This window comes from Neolamprologus brichardi, chromosome 5 (assembly GCF_056152115.1).
Source record: "Neolamprologus brichardi isolate AB-2024 chromosome 5, ASM5615211v1, whole genome shotgun sequence".
Taxonomy (NCBI): Eukaryota; Metazoa; Chordata; class Actinopteri; order Cichliformes; family Cichlidae; genus Neolamprologus; species Neolamprologus brichardi.
This window is the reverse complement of record NC_142108.1, coordinates 26,627,258-26,653,370: the sequence shown is the minus strand read 5'-3', so window position 1 is coordinate 26,653,370 and position 26,113 is coordinate 26,627,258. Positions and strand designations below refer to the sequence as shown.

General features: G+C 38.9%; 1 protein-coding gene across 9 annotated transcripts in view; it reads left to right on the top strand.

The window, feature by feature from the left end:
- Positions 1–26,113, top strand: part of rap1gapb (RAP1 GTPase activating protein b) — a 75,716-nt gene that overhangs the window by 33,769 nt on the left and 15,834 nt on the right. For 7 of the 9 annotated variants that reach the window (XM_006782881.2, XM_006782882.3, XM_006782878.3 and 4 more), the window contains 6 exons: positions 11,661–11,754; positions 20,842–20,877; positions 22,219–22,266; positions 24,747–24,785; positions 24,994–25,179; positions 25,767–25,870. In XM_006782881.2, the coding sequence (XP_006782944.1) occupies positions 20,860–20,877; positions 22,219–22,266; positions 24,747–24,785; positions 24,994–25,179; positions 25,767–25,870 (395 nt within the window). In that variant the 5' untranslated portion in view covers positions 11,661–11,754; positions 20,842–20,859. Of the gene's footprint in view, positions 1–4,449; positions 4,583–11,660; positions 19,210–20,841; positions 20,878–22,218; positions 22,267–24,746; positions 24,786–24,993; positions 25,180–25,766; positions 25,871–26,113 lie in introns of those variants that run through there. The other 2 variants (XM_006782877.3, XM_006782875.3) reach the window with 2 other exon arrangements.

Here is a 26,113-nt window from a genome sequence, read left to right as displayed (position 1 = left end):
AGGTTTTGTTACTTAGGCTGTCACTATAAAAATGTCATTTTTCTTTTATTGAGTTAACAAAAAAGTGTATTTGCGTTAAACAGTTTCAGCTGTTAAGGCTGATGAGACAAAGTTTTTTTGTAATTTTTAAAGAAACTAAATGAAACATCCCGCATTGATGACTGATTTTATCCTTATTTGGCTGTTGGGGTTACATCGGGGAACATCCACTTAGGATATGGGTTTTGCTGCTAACATCTGTATTCATTCCTTTCCACATGTGATCCAAACTTCCCTGACACATTTAAAAAGGAAGTATTACTAGGTCATTGGTAAAAGCTCTTTGAAAACTTGTGATAAGTTGCAGATAGAGGAAAATAGACGAATAAACACATCAAAATCGAAATCACTGTCAAAAATCATAGAGGAAAAAGAAGAAAATACTAACATGAGCCATACATGGCTATGGTATTATTTAGGGACAAATTACAATATTTTAAAACCACTTTTGCCTAAACTGAACGTGAAAGTTAAATTTTGTGGATATACAAATTCATTTAAATCTAAAATCCTTCATAAAATTCAGAAAAACAGAGACTTACAGTATTGTAAGCTGTGGATGAGCTGTAATCTGTCAACCATATGGTATCTGCCGCACCATGGTCATGTGATTTCACACTCAGTTTGAGTCCAGATTATGACTGCCAAAATCAATAGAGGTGGGCACACAATATGTAAGTAATTATGGGAGCCAGTGGGGTTCTGGGAGTGCTGACAACACTGTTATTGTGAAAGGACTGCTTCCTTTTCCAACCATACAAAGAAAAAAAAGTTCAAAGCCATGTCCTGCACCCTAATGCTACTAATGATAATTATGTGATACTATTCAATTCATTTTTATCTATATGGCACCAAATCACAACAACAGTCACCTCAAGGTGCTTTATATTCAAAATACTGAGAAAAGCCTAATAATCAGACGACTCCAAATAAGCAAGCACTTGGCAACAGTGGGGAGGAAAACCCCGTTTTTAACAGGAAGAAATTTCCAACAGAACCAGGCTCAGGGAGGGATGGCCATCTGCTGTCATTGTGATGTAAGGGGAGGGAGAAAAGACACACTGTGGAAGAGAGCCAGAAATCAATAATAATGTTTAAATGTAAAGTGGTGTATAAACACATAGAGAGAGAATAGAGGCGAGTGAAGAAGAAGTGCATCATGGGAAACTCCTAGCAGCCTAGGCCTATTGCATTCTAAGTAAGGAAAGGAAAAGTTTTCAGCCTAATCTCAATGGCATCAATGGTGTCTGTCTCTGAATCCAAACTAGGAGCTGGTTCCACAGCAGAAGAGGGGCGTGAAAGCTGACGGCTCTGCCTCATACATTATATTTGTGCTGATTACAGAGCTCTTAAACCACTGGTAGAACTGAGATCAGTCTTAAGACATCAGAAACTATGTTTGATTTTTGAACTTTCAAAGCCACAATTCATCAGAATGTACTGTTAAAAATATTTCAGCTATACTCAATTGGTCAGTAAAGTTTGTACATGAGAGGTGCTGGAGAATTAAAAGCTGCAAGCTGATGGAGGGAGGATAGCTCCAAATAACACTGACGTGGCTGCATAACATTTTAAGGGAGGAAGTCAAGTATGTCTTATTGTCTGCTAGTATATATGTTATGTCAAAAGGGAAAATAAATCTTTTAAATTAAAACGTTAGCAGTGTTGCTTTAAATGCTGAATACACTGTGCAGTGTGTGGTGTGTAAATGTTAAATTTAGTCAGGCTGCCTCAGGAGGGCACTGAGTGCAGACACAGAGTCACAGTGAGAAATACATAGAGGGGAACTGGGAAGAAAAAGAGTCAGCATGAACCACATATAGTTGCTCCCATAATTGCAAATTGTATGGTTAACTTAACACTGCTGAATTCCCATAAACTAACTCTGAGGGGCAGAAAAAAGTAGTCATAATGTGTATAGTTAACCTGCTTCTAGCCTGACTTCCATTTGTTGTGCCCCATGTAAGCATAGATCCACTTTCATCTCCAGCTCCACCCCGCTGGCAGCTCAGAGGCTTTAACAGGCAGAAAGGTGTTGATTGTACTTAACCTGCATGCTTCATGCTGCCTCTCTGCTCTACCTGTCGGGGCTCAACTATGTCTTGGTGATTCCTGCAAACCCTGGGGAATCTTTCCTTGGTGGCTGGTAGCACAGCTTTATCTGCTGCAAGACCAAAATATGGGTTATCTAGTGTAACAGTATCTCCTGGGCAGTAAATGAAAACTGAGTTTTTGTGTTCATTTCATTGTTTTACCCTGGCTTGCGTAAGTGTGTATGTGCTACCCGGAACATTGTATTCTCATGGGTGTGGTAGGTGTGAACTAGCATCAAAAGCCTTGAGTCACATCCTCTCGCAGCTTTTGTAATACTTGCAGCCTGGCTTATATTTCATATAAAAAATATGTAAGCAGTTAGACAGTGATGTTTTCTAAAAGTGGAGCCTTCTTTATTTCTCTTTAAAATAGTCTATCATTTATCAGGCCTTCCTAACTGCTGTATGTGTGGGATAGTCTTGTATAAATAGCACTGAGTGTTAGAAAGCTGAGTCACAACCCCCTCTCCCCAAAAACATTTATGTGACTCATTTTGAATAATAACTTCTTTTCTAAAGTCTGAAAGCACGAACACTTCTCTTCTACTATTCTATATTTGGTGCGGAGAGGTGGACATGAGAAGCTGGGAAATTATACGAAATCTAGTGAATGCCTTTTATAGAAGTTTTTGTGACTGTGTGCAGTAGCCATAGTGTTGTCCTTTACTGTCTTATAGACAGGAGGAAAGTACAGGATGAGGGCAGGAGGACACAAGGAAAGGAAAAACCTGAAAACTAGACCACTAGATTGAGGGGAAAAGTCAGTTCTGTTATGTTGTTTATGTTTAGGTTGTATTGATAATAAGCGTCATAGTTTAATAAAGATTGACTCTTACTTCACCACTCTATATTAGCATTTTGAATATAATTAATTTCCAAAAGAGACAAATGCACTTTGGTCAGAAGTCTTGGTGTATTTGGTTCTATGACCTTGCTTAGGGAGATTGAGAACAGGAACAAGACTCCAGTAAAGAACAAAGCAGATTAAGTCCGACACAATATGGAAGGTGGAGTTCTTTTGGTCTTAGGTTACAGCATGACGTGCAGAGAGCAGCAGCTGTCGTCAGGCTTAAGCAGTTTTTACCTATGTAGGTCTATGTGAAGTTTGCCAATAAGGCATAAAGAATGGTAGCAAGTGAGGCAGCAGCTGATGTGGTTTGGCATTAAGCTGAGTTGCTGTCAGCTGATATACTGGGATTGCAGACTGAGCTTGACTCTGTGGTCAGCCCAGTAATGTGCTCAATTTAAAGATGATTTTAAAAGCTTTTATTCAGACAATTCCCACAGATGTTGTGATAGTGTAAACCTCGCTTTGGCAATAACAAAAAGAGGACATTGTGACAGTCCAAATTAGAGTAAAATTTCATCATTGTAGAGGGGAGTGTTACTGCCAGTCACAAAAAAAATTCTGAATGAACTCTGATGAAATGTTTATTTCCAGAATTGTGTCTTTCGTCCCTCATTGATAGAGGTTTTGTAATCCTGAAAGGTCAGTGAATGATTTGAGTATGAAAATTCGCCAATATATATCATATACTATACCCTGTGAAATACATAGATAGAAAATAACTCAAGTCGCTCAAACATCCGTGTGAGATTTTGTACTTTGATTTGTAACGTGTCTATAGCTTCCTAACAAAAAGGAAAATGTGATTACTCAGTAATGCATTAGCCAAGAGTGCCTGTGCTTATTCCTCTGTGGGCTGAGCCAGTGATTTTCTCCATTATGTGTGAATCTGCTACATGCTACAACATTGGAGAGCTTTTCAGCTAACTGCCTGACACTGTTGTGTCAAATGGACAATGGAATGGTTAGGCTAATTTGTGCAGCAGGGGTTTTATGATGCTGAAACAAGCTGTCAGAGTGAGGCAGATAATAGGACAGAGAGATCTGATATTGTGGTTCAGATTAGGTAATGTCCCTTTTCTTTATTAAAAAAAAAACAAAAAAATAGAAGCTTGCTTTCAAGCCAACATCCGACTGCAGCATTTGGTCATTTTGAATTAATAGAATCTGTTATTAACAAGCAATGGGGAAAATGCGAAGCAAAGTAACACTCAAAACTTGGATGGACACGTCTTGATCATAGATTATCAGAAAAAGTGGGAGGAAGGCGGAAAAACAAAGGGGAGACTTTGCAGGGAGGGAGAGTAAGAAACAGCGAGAAGAGAGCGTTTGTGCTTGCCTCGGAATAAAACCAGACAGGAAAACGCTGGCATGCATGTGAGGAATGGGAAGCGAGGGAGAGAGCAAAACAGGGAGGGCAGGACGGAGAGAGAGGATAAGGGAGGGCTGCTCTCAGCATCATCTGACAGGAGAGAGGCTGATCTCCGACAGCAGGTGTTGGAGGATAGAGAGTGAGTCAGACAAACGGAGAGAGCGATACATAGAGGAACACCAAGTTGTTGAGGAGAGATCGAGCTGCAAAGTGAGCCAGTACTACGGGCGGGTAAGCATGGAAAGAGATGTTGGAGCACGTTGGCTCTGTTAGGATGAACTGCTGAAAGATGGATGAATTGAGCCAAACTCAACCCAAGATAGACAGATGAAAGAAAGCGAATGACAGAATAGAAACAGCTAAAGAACAGTCTTACTCTTGTGTAGGTGTTTCCGTCTGATCCTGATCTGCATTGATCTCTTTATCAAATGCCACTTTGAATGTTGAACTTTCTCTTTTGCTCTCTTTATCTCCTTCCCTCTTTCTCTCTAGTCCACCCAGGAAGTGGCTGACTGGCATCTCGAGTAAATGACTCTGCTTTCATTGTGCATTAGCTGCTGTACTTGATTAGATTAGTTGCTCTCTACTAAGTGGACCTGCAAAGCTTAGGGGTTTATGTGTACTTGTCTCTTTGAGGCTGCGCGTGTGTGCATGTGGGTGTGTGTGTCATTCAGTGTCTGCATGTCCATGTCTGTGTTGTTGTTGGTAAAAGGAAGGATGCAGCCAAGCAGGACATTACTCTTAAAGCTAAAACGTGATCCTGATATTATTTTTGTTCAGTATTTATGAATCTCCGAAGCCCGAGCCATGAGCAAGAATTTAATCTGCAGAGCTATTGAAGAGCGAAACCTGAAGCCGCTCCAAGGACGATGAATTGGAAAATAGCATTCTGTTGTTTGAGCGCTCACATTCATTTGAGTTTTGTTTGACTGTAATGTCAACAGTTATCAAGCAGAAAATGTGCCAGAGTTCGTGCTTTGCCAAAGCAAAGTCTCTAGTTCACTCATTTTGCAGCAACTCCAGGCTCTGTTTTGTGGTGACACATCAAGGGAAAAGCTGACATGATGATGATGATTTTGATCACCATTTTTAGCAAAACACAGTTACTGCTTTACACCCGGTAGTAGTGGAAGCAAAGCGGGATAAATAAATATGTTGTGGTTTAGATAACGGGCCTGTTGTTCTTGTGCTGACTTTATTTAGTGGTGGTTTATTTGTTTTATTGCTTTTTGTTGGGAGATTTGCATTTGAAATGCATAACTATATTTGTCTGTGCAAATTGCATATGTAGTTGGATTGGATTTTTGTTTTAATTTAACTATATGACCTAAAATAATTAATTGGACCAAACACAACTGGGTGGATCTTTATGATGCTCTTATTTTAGGTAAGTTTGTAAGTTTGATTTCTTCTTGTTGCATACATTAATCCTACCTCATTTAGGCATTAGTTACAAAGCACTGGGTAGCATTTGTGATCTCATTTAAAATGCACCGAGGTCTCCTTGCTGTGCGTAAGTTGTCTCCTAAACCCATTATGGTAAGCTTTAATGGATAAACTTACTGTACTATTAATAGGCAAGGTTACTCTACCATAGCAGCACTCGACCAGATGATATCTGACTTCTCCTGCAGTGCCCGTGGTTAGCGTTTGTTTGCCAAAAAAAACAGTGCATCATTGAGCCGGACATGTGCAATATTCATGTTCAGCCAGTATTTAGCCTGGGGTCTCTACTGTTTGTTTGATAACCACTGTAGATCATCGCTGATGAGCCTCCCAGATGACCCTTCAGATGAACGTTTTAGATAACCATTTTCTGCTTTTTCATGCTTGTAGACCTGACCTTAGGCTGACTGAAGGCAGAGTTGTTAGACAACTGATAAACCGAAAATGACAAATTGTCAGTATATTTTAACTTTTGTGTCAAGCTATAAAATAATGTTTTTGTCCTGTTGTCTATTTGTTAGCAAGATTACACAAAAAATAATCTTTCCAATTTTAATTAAACCTTTAGAGGGTTATAGCACAACTGAAAGAGCACATTGCAATTATTTTGGTGTGAATCAAAAGGTTAATGTTTGATTATTTTTTTTTCACAATTTTGTAATAACTAACATTAACTACAACTGCAGCTTTTCTCGTTATATAAATAGATCAGTTGCATTTTTCTAGAAAAAATACCTAATGGGCCCTACTAAGGAGGGTATGTAAAGAACTGTAGCTGTTTGAGAATATGGGCGTTTGTAACAGAGCTATAATAACTATTAATGTGAAATCGATGTTATTATTTTGCTGCTTAGATTTAGATTTAGTGTGTTTGTGTTGTATTTATGTATTATGTCTTCGAGCGAAGTTTGGCACCCATCTAGTTTTGCTGGTATGGTTTCATAGTCTTGGATCCAAATGTGACTTTTAGAGAAGAGAAATCATATTTTAGTGGCCAGTACATTTTACTGTTAATTTGATAAACTAAATAAATGCGTTTTCCTCCGTTTGTCTGACCATGACCCTGCATGCTCTCTGTGACTACAGTACCCCTGTGAACACAAACTACTCAAAATAATATTTTAAATCCAGTTTGTAGAGCATTCAGTGTTGTCCCGCTCATTGGCATTTGCAGGTGCCGCACAGCCTGCGCCTTGGTTGGAGAACAGGAAGCTGGAATGCTTATCAGAGCTCATGACCTGGCAGTCCATGGAGGCTGCTGCTGGTAAACACAGGATTAATTGGTGGATTTAGATTCAGAATGCTTTGTGTCCATTTTAGAAACTTCTGGGAGCAGAAATGAAGAATAAAATTAGAATAAGACTAATCCAGAAATTAAAGGGCCTGAAGGTCAGTATCAGTTCTTATGCAAATTCACTGTTTGTCATCGGTAGTGTTGCATAGACTGAGCATTTTGCAGTTATTATTAGGTGTTATCAGTGTGTCAAAAATGAAAGCCTAAAGTGGCTCTGTGTCATGCTGTTTCACTTCCTTTTTACAGTCTGTTAGCCAAAGAAATTTGAAATTAAAATGCATAGCTGGCATAACTTGGTAATTATTTATAATTATTTATCATTTATACATGTCCTATATAATATTCAGCAAATCAAGAATATGTTTTACTTGGATAACTGGAGGTAATTGTTAAAAAAAAAAAAAGACTATCTTTATTAATAGTGCCCATATTTATTTTCATTTCTCCCAACTTTCATGTGTAACCTAGATTTTGGGCTTATTTTTCTTTAAATGGAGCATCTTGGAGTGATTCAGGGGTTAGGTGATGTTGCTAGGTGACACACACCTTTATACAGTTCCAGCTGTAACAAGAATTCAACCTCAAAAAGGAAAAAAAAAAAGGAGAAGCTTTGTGTACAGCATGTATGCCACAGAGAAATAGGTGTAACTATGAGATGAATGTGTTGTCAAGAAGGAAAAAACTATGACAAATTTATGTTTGTGGTGGTGACTGTGGGCTCAGCCCATAAAAGCAGATGATCAAGGATCTTTTATTAACACTGGTATGAGCAATGCGTTTTGCTCAGCAGAGAAGAGAAAGTGATAAGTCATGATTTACCTTCTTTCTCTGTCTTTTCCCCCCTTTTCTTTGTATACACATATGTCTAAATAATACAAGTGTGCAAATAATTAATTACATAAAGAATAAACCGTTCAGTTGGGATCATCGGTTGGCTGTTTGGCAATAGACAGGGCAGCTCACACTGTTTAACCCAGCTAGATAGGTGTTTCTTGGGTTGAGCTTCCTGTGTTCCAGTCACCCAACCACCATGACACAGTGACCCTCACATCTGCCAGCTGCTGTTCAAAGGCGTGACCTGTTCTACATCCAGAGCTCATTCAAACATAGCAGTGTAACTGTGGCCCATTTTATGTAATGAATGAGAGAAGCTGTGCAGCATTTAATATTAAGAAATAACACTTGTTTGTTTAGCAAACTGCTTGAACTGGCATTCATTTGATAAAAAAGGAATCACCATCCATTTTCTCTTGAATGCCTGTCTGACACTCTGCATAATCCACTGTCAGAGACCTTGAAATATTTAGTGGCTTCAATTGTACTCATTTGTGTTTCTCGTTCCGCCATTTAGTCCTGCTTTCTGTGCCCTTGCCTCTCTGCCCTACCTTAATTGGTTTGCATATTCCTAATAAGTTCCCTGTGTAATTATAGCTCTCTGTAGGTATCCTTCAGTCTTTTGTGAGTCTATATGTTTATTCTACCTCTCGTGGTCCCTGTGTGTTTTGTTTTCTTGGATTTTGTGTTTCTGAAGTTGTTTTTTTGTCATCTCTATTAAAGCTAGTCTTTCCGTGACTCAGTGTCTTCTCCCATGGGGTTGTCATCACTAAACACATCTAACTGTCTTCTACAAAAGTAAATGAAAGTCACCTGGTTTGGACTTTTGGTTACATTAAATTAATTTATAAAAATGTATCAAATATATCCGTAATGTAATCCCTGCAGGATCATGAGTTATGAGACGAGATAGCTGTCTCTACCCTATCTCCTAACATCTTTAATGTTTTAATTGACTAGGTCATGAGTTCAGTCACTATAGCAACCTTCAGAGTTTAAAAAGAAATTATGCATATAGAAGATGCTATGTGATGTAGAAGAACTGTGTGAATAATATAGCCTTCCTTGCAGAGATGATACAGCTCATGCATACCGTTAGTGTTCAATTAGAAACAGCCTTGAGTCATTTTGGCTCCCCAAAGATTCAAGTTCTTCGCTTTGGCAGTACTTGCCATCGTTCTAGCCCCAGAGTCTCTTGAAGTAGCCAGAAAGCTCCAACATCTCAAGTACAAAAGTCTGATGAGATCAGTAGTCATATTGGCAAAGACAAGTCTATGCTTTCTTCAACTTCCGTTACTGCATGGGTTCTAGCGTGAACATCTCTATGCAAACAAAAATGTGAGTCTTTAGCACAGTTATTATTGCTGCACTTCTTTATGGTTTTGTGTGCTGAATCCTACTGAAGAAGGACAAGAAGGGCAAGGTTAAAGCCTTCCGGATTAAATGCTCACACCAAATCCTCTGTGTCAGTCTGCTCAACCACCTTACAAGCACCTGTGTATGCCAACACTGTGCACACCAAGCAACCGTCGCAACTCTAATTCAGAAAAATCGATGCAGGCATGTCTGTCAAATGTAGCCTGATTGCTTTACAAAGCACTTGCTGTTAGATCTCCCAGATGGAAGTGTTCATCTATGGCACCCAAGAACCAGTGGAAAGCTTTTAACCAAGCTGTGGTCCATCCTGGTACACTACAACCATGCAGGTGCTCCTGCACCAAGAGTGCAACAGTACTGCTCCCCGGTCAAAGAAGTGTGTGAAATGGAACAAGATCAAACAAATTGAAAGGAAACTGGGGAAATCCTGGTCGCTAAAACACATTGAGATGCTAAAAAAAAAACCCACAGCCCCAAGTATTGTAATTGTTGTGTAATTTTTTACAAGATTTAGAGTACATATGCTCCACATGTATACATACAATGTGTACAAACCGATTTGTAGCTTTCTGTTAGCCAAAATTCACAGAAATGAGAGTCTAACCAAAATGACGAATAGAGAATGCAGAACATCCTTGATGAATGTTCCCTTCACCAGTGAACCTCAGGCCTTCACAGCAGCAGTGTTATCATATCACATGTCAGGATTGTGGTATTTGTTAACATGTGCTTGCTTTAATAGAATGCTGCAGTCCAGTCTCATTGAATCAAGCTTACCTCATTTACCCCATCAGTAAATGTACGCTGATTATCTGCCTTATAAATCATTTTGGTGATGGTAGAAACTGACACATACAACTTCTTTTTGTTTGGCTGTTTTTTTTTTTTTTTTAATTTGTTCCTGGTTTACTGGTTCGAGTCACCTTCGTGCATATTTAGCATGGAGACAGCTAACTGATAACAGAAACCTCCCATGCATAAGATGCAAGTTTATTTAGAGAGACAAGAGCATAACTGCAGCCAGGTTCACTGCTTGGTCGCGTTCATTTATATTAAGTGAAACTTCAGCAAAGGCATGAATGTAAAGTAAATAACTGAATATTCTCTGAAGTAAAACAAAAACACCTTCCAAAGTCTGTGTGTGTGTGTTTGTGTCTTTTAATATACGGATAGTTGAGCAAAAATGTCCCCTTAGCCTATGCAGATTTCTGACTTTTTACACTCAGTAAGCCATTTCTTAGTCGGCAGATTTTGATACATCACTCTTTGCTCCAAGTGGCATTTGACATGTTTTATTGTGTTCGAGCTGTATTTTCTGAAAGACGTAACATCAGTGTTCACACTCTAAAGGAATGTCAGTTCTAAGAAGCTGAGGATCAAGCAAAAAAAGGATCAGGCATCCTCTTTCAGTTATTTCCCTGAATTCAGCAGATATCAGAGAACAAAGAACTGTTTTTGTGCTATGTTATAAATATATTTCCTAACCTCAGCTCCAGGTCAGCAGTCTGTTGTCATAAAAGTGCAGCTCTGTTTACTCAGACTTATAGATTCAGACAACATAGGCAAGGTGCTGCAGTAACTAATAACAGATTTTGTCTCGGAAGAAAGAGCACTGTGTAAATCATTTTTATTGTAGCATTAGACCACTGTGGCGTGTGCCAAAATGGCAGAATGATGGAAATATGTGAGAGTGAGTGCACACGTCTCCACCATTTCTCACTGAATTCTCACAAAGAATCAGATTGTGCTATTGTTCTTTGTTTCTTTTGCTCCCAAGCAGTGTTTAGAAATGCCCTCTGCTGCAGGTTTGCGAACAGGATGCATGCACAGACGGGCTGCCAGTTCTAGCAACTGACTGTTGTGTGAGACGAAGTGTGAAGTAATATGCTGTGACCAGGATCCTGGTCAGACTGGTAATTCACTCCAATCGCACAAAGAAGAAAAAGGGTAGAGAAGAACAGAGAAGAAGCAGTGGGTTAGCAGATGAAAGCTGAAGGGTACTTTCTTCCTCTGCTTCGTATCCATTTTCATCAGGTTTCACCTCATTTCCACACTTACATTTTCCTCTGTGTAGTTCTCCTAATGTCTTCTGATTCAAGGTCTTGCCTCTGAATACATTCACCAGAGTCGACCTTGCTTGTGAGCACAATAAGTAAACACAATGGATGGGGGGTTTCAAATGCTTCCAAAAAAAGATTACACTGTGGTGTAATAATAGCTTTGGTAGGAAGTGTCAATTGCATTGCAGGCATTTTCCCATGCACTTATTGCTTAAGTTAGAAACTTGACTTATGGCTACTAGTAACCTCTTTGTCTCTCTCTGTCCCCATACCCCCCTCCACCTTCTCTGACTTACAGGAAACAAGATGGAAGGATCCGTCGTATCTCTGATGAAGTAGAGCCCCCACTAGCACACTCCCGCCCTCCATTTCTTTTCCCCTCACTTTCAAAGGTAATACAAGGCTTTGACCTGCTGCTGCTGCTCTTTTCTTTAATCAGGTTTGCATTTGCATTCAGACACAGTGCCAAGAATCCCACATGAACAATGTGAAACTGAGGGTTTTACCACTTAAAGTTACGGTTAACTCAGTGCTAACATTAGTAATTGTGGCATAACGTGTCATCCCCTTCTATGCGTGATTGATTAATAGCATTTACTGGGATAAGAATTAGATTAATATCTCATTAATTAATACTGTCACACTTATGAGTATGGTGGTATTAAAAGTCAAAAGGTCGTGTCAAGATATTGTCATATAGACTAACCTGTCGGCATGACAAATGACATTACTGTTTCCTAGTGATCCCCCTGTGTGTCTGAATGTTTCAGTGAGAAGAGCAAACAAATGATGATTTAATCCTGCTATATGTTTTCCAAAGACCTTTTTTTTTTCATTTGGAATATATTTAAAGTAATTGTGCATTTGACATAGTCTGCACTGCAGGGAATGAATGTGATTAAACTCCGTCATGAAGTTGTACGCTAGACTGAGTAAGGCTCTGTGGATGTGGTTTTGAGTACACTTCTTTATCTTATGGAAAGGACCCACTGGACAGCTCGCTGTGATGGAACTAGAGATCAATGGGGTGGAGCTGGTTGCATCAGTCAGACACCGCAGTGACAGCTGACAGCAGCCGACAAAGAAACAGTTTTAGAGTTTGACAGCAGTTGAAATAATTGGCGCATATAGGTTGTTGCAACTTCTGCTTGGCCAAACTGAAAATTATTTTTAAAAGTATGTACGGCTACAGAAGTCTTAGTGATTCAGCTTTTTATTAAATTTCACACAAGCACATTCTCACTCTCATTTTCTCACATACTGACGCTTGGTCAGGACCTCTGTCACTTTTCGATGTGCGGTTTACTGCTCCGGAATACAATTTTACTGGATAAGAAAGAATAACAATGGGAAAAAAAAAGATAGAGCCTGACATGGAAGAAAGGAGTGTGACTGGGAAGCTGGGATGGAAGAAAGGAGTGTGACTCCTGTCTGAGACCACTGCTTTTATGTTCCATCTCCTTTTTTTCTGTTACTTTTTGTTCAGGTTGAGCCAATTAACTACTGCAAGATTTAGGAAAATATTGTGTTCAAATATCCTTTCTTACAATGCGTACATTAGAAGGTAAACTTCTCCCTTTATTGGTTTACATCAGTAAACCTGAGGCAGTGACAACACGAGCAGAGCACCTGTAGCAGAACGCTTTTACCTGTAGGCTTATGGTGTCTTAGAAACTGAAGGACTTTTACTGAAGTGTGCTGGTCTACCTTGCGTATGAAAAGGAGCTGCCTTTTTCTGAACACATAACCTGGTCTTGAGCAGGTTACGTTCAGAAATTTGATTCATGCCGCTTTTGGAAACCATCTGAAAGCACCATGTTTTCACGGTTTCTTTTATGCACAGCATGTTTTAAGTGCAACAAAGATTTGCTGTGCAAATATATTTTCTATGTGCAAGTTATTAAGCTATGCCTTGCTCTAATATCAGAAATGAGGTCCAGCTGTAAAGTTACAGCAGCAACAACTATGGATTGCATTGTGACTGGAATATACATGCATTCAGGTGCTGATGCAGAACGTGTAAGAATGTTTTTATAGTTTGCTTGATTCTAATCTGTTGCTCAGTTTGTTTTACGCTGCTGGAATCACAGCTTTTATAATACAGAGCACACACCGAGAATACCTGCTTAATCAATAAAATTAATTCATTTGATCTGGCAACAAACTAAAACTATTTCCATCTCTCCTTTATTATGTGACTTTAATGTTTAAATGTAACCAGTTTAAAGTTTCAGAGCTCTAATGTGCATCTATCACATTAGAAATAAACAGTAGCAGCCAGAGAGTGCACTCAGGATTTATTATTCTAATTACTGTGAATTGTAGTTCTTGTGATACTGAATTCACACCTCATCTATTAGTTGTAGTATCAAGTGTGCCTCCCGTGTCTTATTTCTGTGTTTGCGCTGTGATGGACTGAGCAGTGAAGGAAACTTAGGCACAGGTTAAAGTCCAAAAAAAATGATTTTTTTTTTTAACCCAAAAAACATAATTGGTTAAATCATGCAAAAAGAATCAAAATCTTGGGCCCATAAAAGAGGTCAAAATAACAGAACTCTACTTAAAGTTGACAACACTACTGATAACTCAAACAAACTGACCTAACTTAACGAGACAAAGGGGAAACTTAAATAGTGGCTGATCAGCCCACAAAAAACACAAGGGGTAAAACACACAAAACCTAACATAATGAACTCCAATTCCCCCCCATGGTCCCGAGTCATGGCATGAACCAATTTGTAGTCTTCCTTTAAAGCTCGCTCCGCCCCTTTTCCACCTCTTGGCTCCTTAATCAAGGGACTGGAACAGCTGCAACTAAGGTAACTCAGAAAACAAACGATTAATCATACATACCAGTGTAAACTAAAATGTGCGCACTTATTTTAGAATGCAGTGTTATGTGGATATGTGAATTAACTCTAAACCAAAACCAGTTATTTATTGTCCTGTAAATTAATTCCTATATTTAAAGAAAGACAAATGTGAATGCAATGTTACTTATAAGCCTCTACACTAACATGCTGGGTATTACCACTGTGTGGCTGTAAGTGCAGCCATCACAGCGCCTTGGTTCTTTTGTGTTTCATTGCAAATTTTGTTGCGTTATTATGAATGTCTTTCTCAGTCTCCTTTGGCTATTTGCAGTTTTACTTTGAAGATCTGTTTTCTTTCCTGTCCTGTGTTAGTTTTGCTTCCTCTCTATTTCCTGCCAATCGTCCCTCCAATTGACTGTCTTCACCTGTTTGCGATTGCTTTCTGTGTCTTGTTATCCTCCTTTTGGACATTCACTAACCAGCCCACTGTGTATTAATACGTCTGCCTCCCTTTTTATCTTGTCAGATAATCTATGCTTCCTGTCTTGCTGACATGTTTTCTCTCTAGAGCTGCTGTGTGTTTCCTTTGTTCCAGACTTGCGATTAATCAGCAAAATAAAGGCTCTTTTTTTCTGTACATCGTATACTTTAGTTATCCTGAATTTGGGTTCACTCTGATCACTCTGATCTCAAATCCATGTCAAGGCATGGGGAGTAAGTAGGGAGTAGATCACAAACTGGTACAACTAAATACCAGCACCATGAAATCTGATGGTTCCAGCCAGGCATTAATCTATGAAGAGCTCGCAGTGACAACTGGTTGGAGTGACATGTTACTATGACTAACATTGCAGTTTTTTAAGCTCAATCTGACATTAGATTTACTAAAGTTTAAATACAAACAGAATGCAATGAAAGCAAATCTCCATCCAATATAGATTTTCAGCCTTTCCACTTTTGCACAGAGATTTTTTTTTAATGATATTGTGCACTGCAGATGATGAGATATTCAAAATCATTACATTTTGACTTTGAGGAATTTAAAATTGGGAGCCTGATCTTGGTATTTTTCTTTAAAAAGTAATGGTTTCAGTTTAAACAATTGATATGGTTTATGAGATTTGCAAAAATAATTTGCAAGTCGCTACACTTCTTAGATTAATTTTACATCTTGCACGTTATTTACATCTTAATTCTCTCACAGTAGGAGATGTAAAATAAAACTAACAACTAGTTACTCTGAAACTGGGCTACATATGAAATGTTATATATGTAACATATCTCGCCCTTAATCCGTGTCTTTCATTTTTCATTGGTGCCCTTTTAGCTCATCAAATTCTTTAACTGTTACCCCCAGGTGAAAATTTTCTCTGTTGCCTTCACCCCCGGTAGCTCCGGTTGGCAGACTGTTGTGGTGCCTGACAGTCTGTGCCCTCTGTCACAGGCTTACGGGACAAATATAGATCTGTGGCAGTTGTTCCTCTCTAATAGCGTACATACCAGTGTAGGCACAGTGGGGGTATTTCTGTCATGCTTGTAAGGGAAATACAGTTTGCAAGGCATTAATAATCTACATATGGAGTTTCAAGAATAGATTTAGCATTTCATCTGTTCAAATTATTTAAATGATGTTCATGTTTCTTAATGTGGTTTGTTGTGTCAAAATGTAGAGCTATTTATAGTTCCACAGTCTCAAATGGAAAGAAGCAAGAGTGAGCTGTTATTTTTTCAAAATGGATTACTTACAGGAAGTACGTATACATAAAGGTTAACAGGTTCAACCCACTAGTGCTGTTAAAACAATGAAGTTAATTAATATTGTAATGCTTTATTTTTTATCGCTATAGAAAATGTTAGTGGTTGAAGTTGAAGCCCCTTAAGTAAAACAAATCCGCATTAGATGGATCACAGAAATGCACATTATAATGAATGCAACTTACTAAGTGCATATTGTGTGCTTAAATGGTCTTTTCATTTGATATGAGGTATACTAATACACTAATGGTGGCCTGTTAAGCTTGGCTTACAGACATAGCTGGATAGTTACAGGAATCCCTTTTCAGATTCACAAATGCATTTGCACATGTTTATGAAGTGATTTCTCTGATGATTATAAAACTCTGATTTGGTACAGTTGCAGGTCTTATATAAGAATATTACGCAGGTAAAACCAGAAAAAGCCTCAGGACTCCAATGGGAGCTGGGAAAAGCCTGATGTATTGCCTCAGGTGATAAATGTAAAAATGTCACTTTGCACAGGGAGCTAAAAAGTACTAGTTTAAGAAAGGGGGAAAAACTTGAAGATTTTGACATTTAAAAAAAAAAATGCTTAGCAGACCTCTGTGAACTACTCCTCATTTGTGACTAAGGTTGCATTAGCTGCTCCAAGTGTAACACCCTCTTACCCTCAAATATGTTAATACACTCTCTGCAGCCAAGATGCAGTGCAACGGGTAGACGAATGATTAGAATAATAAAACCTTTTATGGCGCTTTTATATGAGATAAACTGCTACGTTGGTAGAGTACTTTTTTTAATTATGTCATTAACCTCTTTAGGTTTAACATTAATAGATGAGTACTAATTAATTAAACTCTTGTATGCTGAAAATTTTATTATCTTTGCCGTCTTTTTTCTTGCTGGATATCTGTGTCTAAATGTTTTGTTCTTTCCTTTTTACTGGAGTGAGACAGTAGGAAACCTGCTTGGACATACAGAGAACTGAGCAGAAGTTCGGCAGACCTTAACCTCTGTGGCAATCAACCAACTCATCTGAGGCGTTGATGGAGTGGAATGGGCCATCTGTGTGAACTCCATTTGTGTCCCTGAGGCCAATGTGGCCACAGCAAGGTCAGGCTAGTTTGCGCCAGACCCGATGAATGGACCACAATGGATTTTCTGTGGCTGAAATACTAGGCTTCTCTGCCCATTGATCGACTCTCTTGAAGTTTAGTTTTCTGTTTTACTCAAGAATTTGCCTTTGAGAAAGCAGCTAACCCACCGAGTATAAATGAAAAGAGTGTGAAGAGGTGTAGGAATATTGTGTTGGCAGTTTGTTTGTCAAAATCCAAAAGGCGCTCTAGTTTTGAATAGTTAGAATGAGAAGTAAGCATTTGAATCAGAGCGGGGTAAAAGTCTGGATTGTATGGGTCATTGATGTAAATAGTCCGTACATGTTTTCATGGACATACTATACTTAAATGTACACAGGCATTCAATCAAATCAGTCAATCAATGAATTTGTTGATTATTCAGCCTCTTTCACTCGCACACTCTATCTGAGGCCCAGCAATTGGCTATAATCAACTCAAAGAAAAAGAAATGTGTAGCTCATGCTAACAGTACATTCACTGCGGCAGCTCCAAACCGTCTCTAAGGGCAGAGACAAAAGAGCAGCTTAAAAGATTGAAGGTCCTGAAGAGTAAAAGTGCAACCAACAGTGTCTTTGCATTTTTATTTTTTTTTTTGGAAACACTGTTCCTTAAAATCACACCAAATACTGCACTTATTACAATCAAGATTGTGCAACAGCTTGTTGAATTTCCCACCAACTTAAGCTAAAATGTTGCACACACCAGCATGACTTTACAGTCAGTATGCTTTGTAACTGAAACAATGTTAACACTAATTGTGAATCTGAATAGCGTTCACTACCCTCTGCCCACAACTTCATTGCTGTCATCTACCACTGTTACATGACATTTGGGCAAGTGTGTAACTTTGTAAGTGAACTAGTGCTAAAGCCAGTTTAGACCTGGATAAACAGATTAGCTAATAAAAAAAAATTTAAAAAGTAATAAAATGCACCCTCGGGATAGTGGTTAAATTGCATGGTGCAGTATCTACTACTGAATGTATACCTCTATATACAAGATGTTCAAACCATGTCATCCTGTCACCCTATACTCTTTAGTTTTCCTCAAAGGAAATCAGTGAAGACCAGTGGCTATGTTCATCCTTGATTGTAAAATATAAATGCTTCTTATACTGTATATTGCTAAAATGTATCCTTTTGAAAGCTTCCCTCTGTTTTTTGAAGTGGGTCAGTGCAGATATCTGATACTGGAGGAGGGCCTGATCAAGAGACAAGCCAAGAAAAAGTTCTACTTGTAAGGAACAGCTTCCCTTTCATCCCAGAGTGCCTCCCTGGTCTTTTTATCTCTTTCTCTCTCTTCTCCTTTCTCTTGTACTCTTGTGTCATACCCATCTTTAACTATGCACAAATGATTTTTAGAATTGCTGAGGTTCGCTGAGCAGATTTTAGCTTCACTTATTTACCCCAGTGGAGGCAAGCTTTGAGCTTTCACGTTGTTGTTTTCTTTCTGTTCATCATTTCTCTTTCATTTATTTCAGGCTACTTTGTCTTTTAATGAAGTGATTCTCAAAGTGCAAACCACAGGGAAACTTGAGCTGTAAGGTTTGTCTTTAGTTATATAACGGGAAAGAGATGATGAGACTCATGACTTGAGAAATTTGAGATGAATGAAAAGAGGAAGAGAATGTTCTCATATTGTGATACAGCAAAAAGAGAACTATGCCGTTTTGAGTCCACATGCAAGTGTGTGTGCACGAAAAAGAGAAGACGGTTTCACAGAGTACAAAGGGAGGGGAGCAACATTGTTCCTCCCTTCGTCCTACTTCCTTTACCATAGCTCTATTTGCCATGGGTGTGGGGGTGTAGAGGGTTGGGTGTGGGGGGTGAAAAGGGGAAGGAAGGGCAATAATATCCTCACATTACAGCACATGCTGCTTTTACCTCACACACAGATATGGGTTTTGATGGACAGCTATAAGTTGTTTTTTTTTCCCCACAAATCCACTGCCTGAGCGACAGTGAATGTAAAGTGTCATTGTCAGGCTTGCCTTTCTCCTTGGGGCTGACAGTGACATCAACACCCTCGCTCTTGTCAGCTTGACTGCATCTGTACTTGTGGAATAATGACGGAGCTCAGGATGGCTGAGAACGTCTTATTGGATAGACTGCTCAGTAGTCCCCCCAATAAGCCTTTTTTCAAGAGACGATGCTTAAGTGATGTGAGTATTTTTCATTTGCTGGAACTGAGTTTGTTATTTCTGTTATCTTGCTTGATTCTTAAGTTTGCTCGGGAACACAAATATAAATATAGTATGTGTGGTGTTGTAGAAAAGGAAGTAATGAAATTGTGTTAATTGCATAGACAGATAACACTTCACTGATCTTTTTGTTTTAGGAAGGAACTGTTAATAGCAAATACCTTGGTAACCTGGTTTCATTATGTAAATATTTTGCATGTCCCGTAATAAGATGGTTTTCCTTGCATAGTTCGGGTTTGTGTGCTCATAGAGTGCCTCCACAATTTGGGAGTGCACTGCTTCTTTTTCTCTCTCTCAAAAAAAAAAAGAATTCGGCACTGACGTGGCTGCTGTGGAGTCTGTGTGGTTCACTGATAATCTGTTCAGCCTAGGACAGTGTTTGTTGATGTTTGTTTTGCAGTCAAGAGAGCAGTATCTCCTTGAATATCATATGGCACTGTTTATTTTCACATAGAACAATAGACTGGGGCTGCACCTTTGGCTTTACTAGGTCAGGATCAGATGTGCGTGCATTTGTGAAGCATGCTTTCATGGGTGGAGGCGTATATATGTATGAGTTTGCAAGTATATTTTAGCACATGCATGTGTGAAATGTTTATATGCATACATGTGTATTCTATCCTGTCGTTGTGTGTGTGTGTTGGTGTTTGTGTGTGTGTATGTGTTTAGCAAGCCCCTGCAGTGCTCCTCAGTAAATTTAATCTGTCATGTGGAAACATCAGCTTGGCACTTCAGTCCACTTGTGTTACATGGTGAACAGAGGGCTCGCCCCACAACAGGCACTGCTGTCAGGGCTGCTGCAGTTCTCTCCTCCTTCAGCTCAGGTTGGAGCTGCTTAAAATCCTTAATGTGGCCTCTGCAGATGAAGGGTCATGCCTAAGGGCATTTTCTTTTGCTTAACCTCAACAAGTGATTCTCCTAATTGAGCAAAAGTATATTATTTAGGGTGTAATGAAAAGCCAGTAGTGGCATTGAAATCTGTGTGTCTAATTAGCAATATTAGTATCAATTCCCTAAGTGGACACGTGCTCATTACCAAGCATCATGATTACAGCATGGCTGATATCAAACCGAGTTGCCAGATCATGTATGATAATTTATTTTAATGTCATGTTTTGGACTCTTCCTGTTGCCTGATAGGTTGTAGTGTGAAGTGTGTCTCTTTCACACATGTGATGTGACTGTGTGCTTCATGCACCAAAACCTGAGTGTCTTCCAGCTAATTGCGCAGAGTCAGATGAGCTGTTGGCTTTAGCAACAGAGAGAAGCACCATGGAGCTTTGATGCTCATTTCCCCCTAAGAGCTACTTGTTTACAGTGTGTTTGTCTTGAAGCGTGAAGGAGCGAGGGATTCTCCAGGCACTGAAGGGAGCCTCAGTGATATTGGTGTCAAGTGGGATGCGTTAGGGTGTACTAAAATGAGGCGTTAAATAGTGCCAGGGATTCCAACAGGAAATTTTTTGCCTTGAGAGTGCACAGGAAGCTTTTTCACTCAGCAGAGATGAAATCAAAGTAAACACCAAGAAGGAAAGCATGTCACCACAAATATACCCTTTTTAAAACCATGTACTACTTTGGATTTCTTTCCTCCAGACCTCGGACCTGTTTGCCATGATCGAGAGGTTGCAGGTACTGTAAATGTTCTACTGGCTCAGCTTTCTGCTTAAACCCGTTCTCCCTCACAGACTCAGAATTCTCTCTTTGGACATAAAATCTCTATTTACTTCTATTTTGAGACTCCACTTTTTTCTGTTTTTCCTGCTATTTTTTGTATTCAGCACTGTAACTCCACTATACAGGAACACTTCTCTGTGTGTGTCCATGTATTTACTATTAATGTGTCTTCTTGCAGCAGAGATAGTCTCTGGCTATCTCAAGAAACCTTATTCTTCTGAATGTGCTGAACAGATCCTTTGTGTTTTCCCTTCACATCTGTGTCATCAAGTAGCTTGACTTGTAGAAATCTAGTTTTTATTATAGCCAATGAGCTAGTGCTTCAGTGTAGCACAAACTATAAGCAAGTACTCCAGATACTAAGTAAGCCACTGGAAAGAAAGCAAAACCATTAAAACGGGTTGTTCAAAAAGAGTCTAGTTATGTAGGCATCAACCACATTATTTAGCATGGAATAGGTAGCCTATAAAATGAGAAAGGGTATTTCATCTTACGTGATGTTTTTTTTTAGGGATCAAAGTATGTCAACACAGGAAACTATTTTAATCTAAATGGTCTGCTGTGATAATATCTTATTCCCAAGAGTCGCAAAATCATTATTTAGCTTTACAAAAGTGCTATAAAGGCTATGTGACTGGTTTATCCATGAAGCTGTAGTGCTGAAAGACTCTCAGGCATAAAAAGCATGAGGTGAGATACATATTACTTATATAGTCTTTTGTACTGTCCACAGAAGGGTCAAGTGGATGATGGAAGTGAAAACATGAACAGCTTTCAGAGAATGGATTTGGTGAACACACGTGCACTTTCCCTTTGATTTGTCTTCTTTAGACAAAAAATTGCCTGGATATGCTGATCAGGAAATATTTCTGTGTTTTAGGAACTGTTAGTGTTAGTCAATGAAAGAATATGAATAAGAAGAGAGAGATTTTTTATAACCCTATTATGGCCCTTGAGTAGACTTGTGGATAGTGAAATCAATTGTATAGCTTGATGGACGCACTCTTTCTGTTCTTGCTGCTTTTTCTGTCTACTAGAGTTTCTAATTCCTCGGTCCTCTTTACTTCCTCTTTCTCTGGTAATTTCAATCACCTTTCTCTGGTGATCTAGATTATTTTCTGTCACAATGAACTGTTGAACGTATTGTAAAATTACCTTGCCTTATGCTGCTGCATAAGGTACTGACAGCCAGCATTGTCCTGAATCTGTATTTCTTTGTATATCTGTCAACAGCTGCTCAGATATCCTACCTGTGCCATCAGTATCCTGTCTATTTTTTCCTTCTCATCTTAACAGGGTTACAGAATGGATGAGCAAAGATGTCCCCTCCCTCCTCCCCTCAAAGTGAGTCGTAAATCCTCACATCTCCTCATAGACTGCAGTCTGGTAAAGCATCTGTAAAGTTATAAAAAAGTTATGAACCTTTTCCTTATCGGCTGTCAGACAGGCTTTAGGGTGCTCACTGGGTGAGTTAGGAGTTCGACGGGGACTAGCAGTGCAAAATCTTCTGTTACCCTCCTGTTACCTAGACAGTCTAATGCAGGTACTATTCAAGGCAAAAACTCACAAAAGGTGGTAATCAGCAAACAGAAGAACATAAATTCTTGCAAAACCCTGTAACTAAGCTTAGTTGTAAAACAATTCTATGGTAGCCTATAAAATGAGAAAGGGTCTTTCATCTTACGTGATGTTTTTTTTAGGGATCAAAGTATGTCAACACAGGAAACTATTTTAATCTGAATGGTCTGCTGTGATAATATCTTATTCCAAAGAGTCGCAAAATCATTATTTAGCTTTACAAAAGTGCTATAAAGGCTAGATTTATGTTTAAGAGACCCCAAACTCAATGATGTACAAGGTGTGTTAAAAAACCTCTGAGAGCAGGTGCATAAAAATCAAAAGCCTTGTATGATTTAAATTTGGCCTTTCTCAAGTTCAGGGTTATATTCTCATGCACCTCTGGACTGTTTTCAGTGCAGCTGCATTTTTTTAGATCACTTAGGGGGGGAGGCTGTTAAAGCTTCGTTGTGTTCCTCTGTGATAAGCAATGCATCTCCTGCAGTGTGCCATAGTGTCAATCCTGGCAAGCAGTCCAAGGTGGTGGGCAAAGATTATATCAGCATGGCCAGAAAAACAGCAGGCGATGGCTAGCTGGCATGAAACCACAGTTCAGATCATTTCCTCCCAGTGATCTCTTTTAGATGCCTCCGGATGTTACAACAGAACTCTACATTTACAGTCTTACCCTGGGAAATGAATCTGTGGTGCATAACCCAATGAATGTTGGGAAGGGGGGGTGGGGACAAAAGCATATGCTTCTTCTTTCATTCTTCAATTGCTTAATTGCCTTTGGGGCTTGGAAACTGTAGACTTGTCTGCTAAAAACTGTGGAAAACTACTAGGTCATAGCCAGGGACCCAGCACGTATCACTACTGACAGTTCTCCACACAAATTTTGGGTCAAACAGAAGTTCATATTTGTTTTCTGCCCATGTTTGAGTTTCATGGTAAAATTGTAACACATAACTTGTAAGTCTGAACAAGACATCCAGGGAGGGATCTAAAAATAGCACCGGTGCAGGAAGCTGTCTGGTCATGGCCGAGAAGATGGCCAGAATTTAATTATGCAAGGCTTTTGATATTTGTGGTTTTTATAATCACATCTGCTTATACCTTGAAATTAAAAAAACAAGTGATTATTTAGTGCCAAACAAGCCTTCTTTGTATTATCATGTTGGTATCATATCATCTATACTAGGCTCTCTATTTAATATTAACTTCTAATTTGCACATATGTCAGCAGAAACATATTTTGGGTAAATTCATTAGCCAGGAAATCTTTATGCCATGTAAAAGACCATCAATGGAGAGTTGCTTTTTCCATCAACTGCTCCTGCACTTGATGTATGAATGACAGCATCTATCAGTTAACTCGTTCACTATTTATAAATTGCCATAAAATTGCTTACATTCTTACTGGTCCACCAAGTTTCTTCATTTCTGACCTCTCCCTCTGTGCATTGTCACAAGAACTGTTATGTAAGGGAGCGTGACCTTCATTTACACATTTCACAAAGTTCTCAGTGTCACTTCTGCCACATGTTGCCCGTAGCTTGTAATGAATCTTGCTATTCTTTGCTGGAAACATGAAACATTCTTGAGGAAAAGAGAAAACCAGTATATTAAATTGAGCGAATGTTGTTCGAGTGCAACAAGCATTAAAAATTAATACTGCAGCAAGTGAATACAGCTACAGAGGATAACATGAGAGAAAATATTTGCTATTACGTGTTGTTCAGGGATTTTTTTTTCTACACATTGCAGCACATATTAGCTACCAATAACTGAAAGTAAGCCTTTATAATGTCAACTTTTAGACATCCAGATGAATATAACTGTGGGTGAAGGGTTGTCCTGTTATCATTTTGACCCTGGGGGGTTGTAACACCCAGATACGGGAGGTTATAAAATATGTAAACCTTTGCCAGATGACAGCCACGTTTAAATAGCCTTTCAATAGTCACATAATCAAAGCTGGGACAATGAATACAGACTGAAGCCTTAGATAACAGTTTCTTGAATAACAAAAAGAGCTAAAGCGTTTATTCGTTTCTCTTATTTCTCAAAGAAAGCTGACAGTGTGGCCTCTTTCGTGATTTCAGAATAAGAAAAAGTAACAGAACAATGCAGAACTGAAACCTACTATAGTTAATATTCTGTCACAGTGTCTGTGCTCATCGTTGTTTTCCAAAGAACCAAAAGTGAAAGTATGACTACAAGCGGCTGTTTGTCAGCCTGACTCATATTAATTTCTGTCCCTGCAGACAGAAGAAGACTACATCCCTTATCCCAGCGTTCATGAGGTATAGTCCACATATCCTCTGTATAAATAGTTTACACACTACAAAGTAACTTTAAAGATGTCAGAAACTGTAATGCTAAAGATTCAAATGGGAATACACAGTTTCTGAGGCAGTGAAAGCAATGCAGTGCATGGTGCCAAACACTCACTATTAATAATGGCACTATACTTTACTTTTCTCTGTTACCATTATTTCCTGTGACTTTCAGGTTCTGGGTCGCAGCAGTCCTTTTCCACTCATACTCCTGCCCCAGTTTGGAGGCTACTGGATTGAGGGGACCAATCATGAACCTAAAGACCCACCAGAGGCAGATCAACCTCCCTGTCCTACCTCCCACATTAAACTGGAAACAAACAGTACTGCAAAGATCTACAGGAAGCAGTTCATGGGCAAGGTAAAACTCAAGAAGCAAAATCTCTTCTTTCTTTTCCTTTGTTTTAAAGGATTAATCTTTATTTCTTCATTCTAGTATGTAATCTTGAAATGTGCAAGTATATTGAGGAAGACCCATCTTTTGATTGAGCCTCTTATAAAATAACACTTGTTTCTAAAAACTCCTAACACATCTAACACTTAGGCACAGGGCAATGAAAGCAAAGGAAGAACGAGTGTGTTTGTGTCATTTGTAAACATTAGGCACAGAGTAATAGTAGTTGGCTTTCTGAAGACTTACAGTATAATTATTAGCATTTTCTTAAAACTGGCAAAAGTCTCATCTTGTGGTGTGAAGCCAACTGTCTACTTTAAATGCAAATCTATTGTGTAGCAAAAGAAATTGGCATTGCAACACAAGATTTCGCAAAAGTCGTCTCAATGTACGCTCATACATTTTCTGCAAGAGGAGGTCAACCACTTTCCTTAAACAGAAGCCTTTTTCTTTAAGCCTCTTTATTTGTAATTTACAAAAACATTTTTAGTATTCTAATGCTAACTATTGGAACAATATGTATTCTTCCATTAAAATTTCATATCTTCCCCTAGGAACACTTTAATTACTACACCATGGATGCTGCCCTGGGCCACTTGGTCTTTTCAATGAAGTATGATGTCATTGGGGATCAAGAGCATCTGCGCTTGATGCTTCGGTACAGTTTCCTATTATCTTTATCTCTGACTTGTTTCCTGCACCATTTGTGATTTTATTCAGCTGAGTTTTCTTTTATAATCACAGCCCTTGACTTCACTCCCCTACCCCTCCACCACTTACCTTTATCTCATTTTGTCTTTTCATATTTCTGTTTCTCACTTATTTTCTGTCTTCACTGCCTTTTCTTACACCGAATCTGCAACAGTCTGCAACCTCCTTTTTTGTTTTCTTTGCATGTACT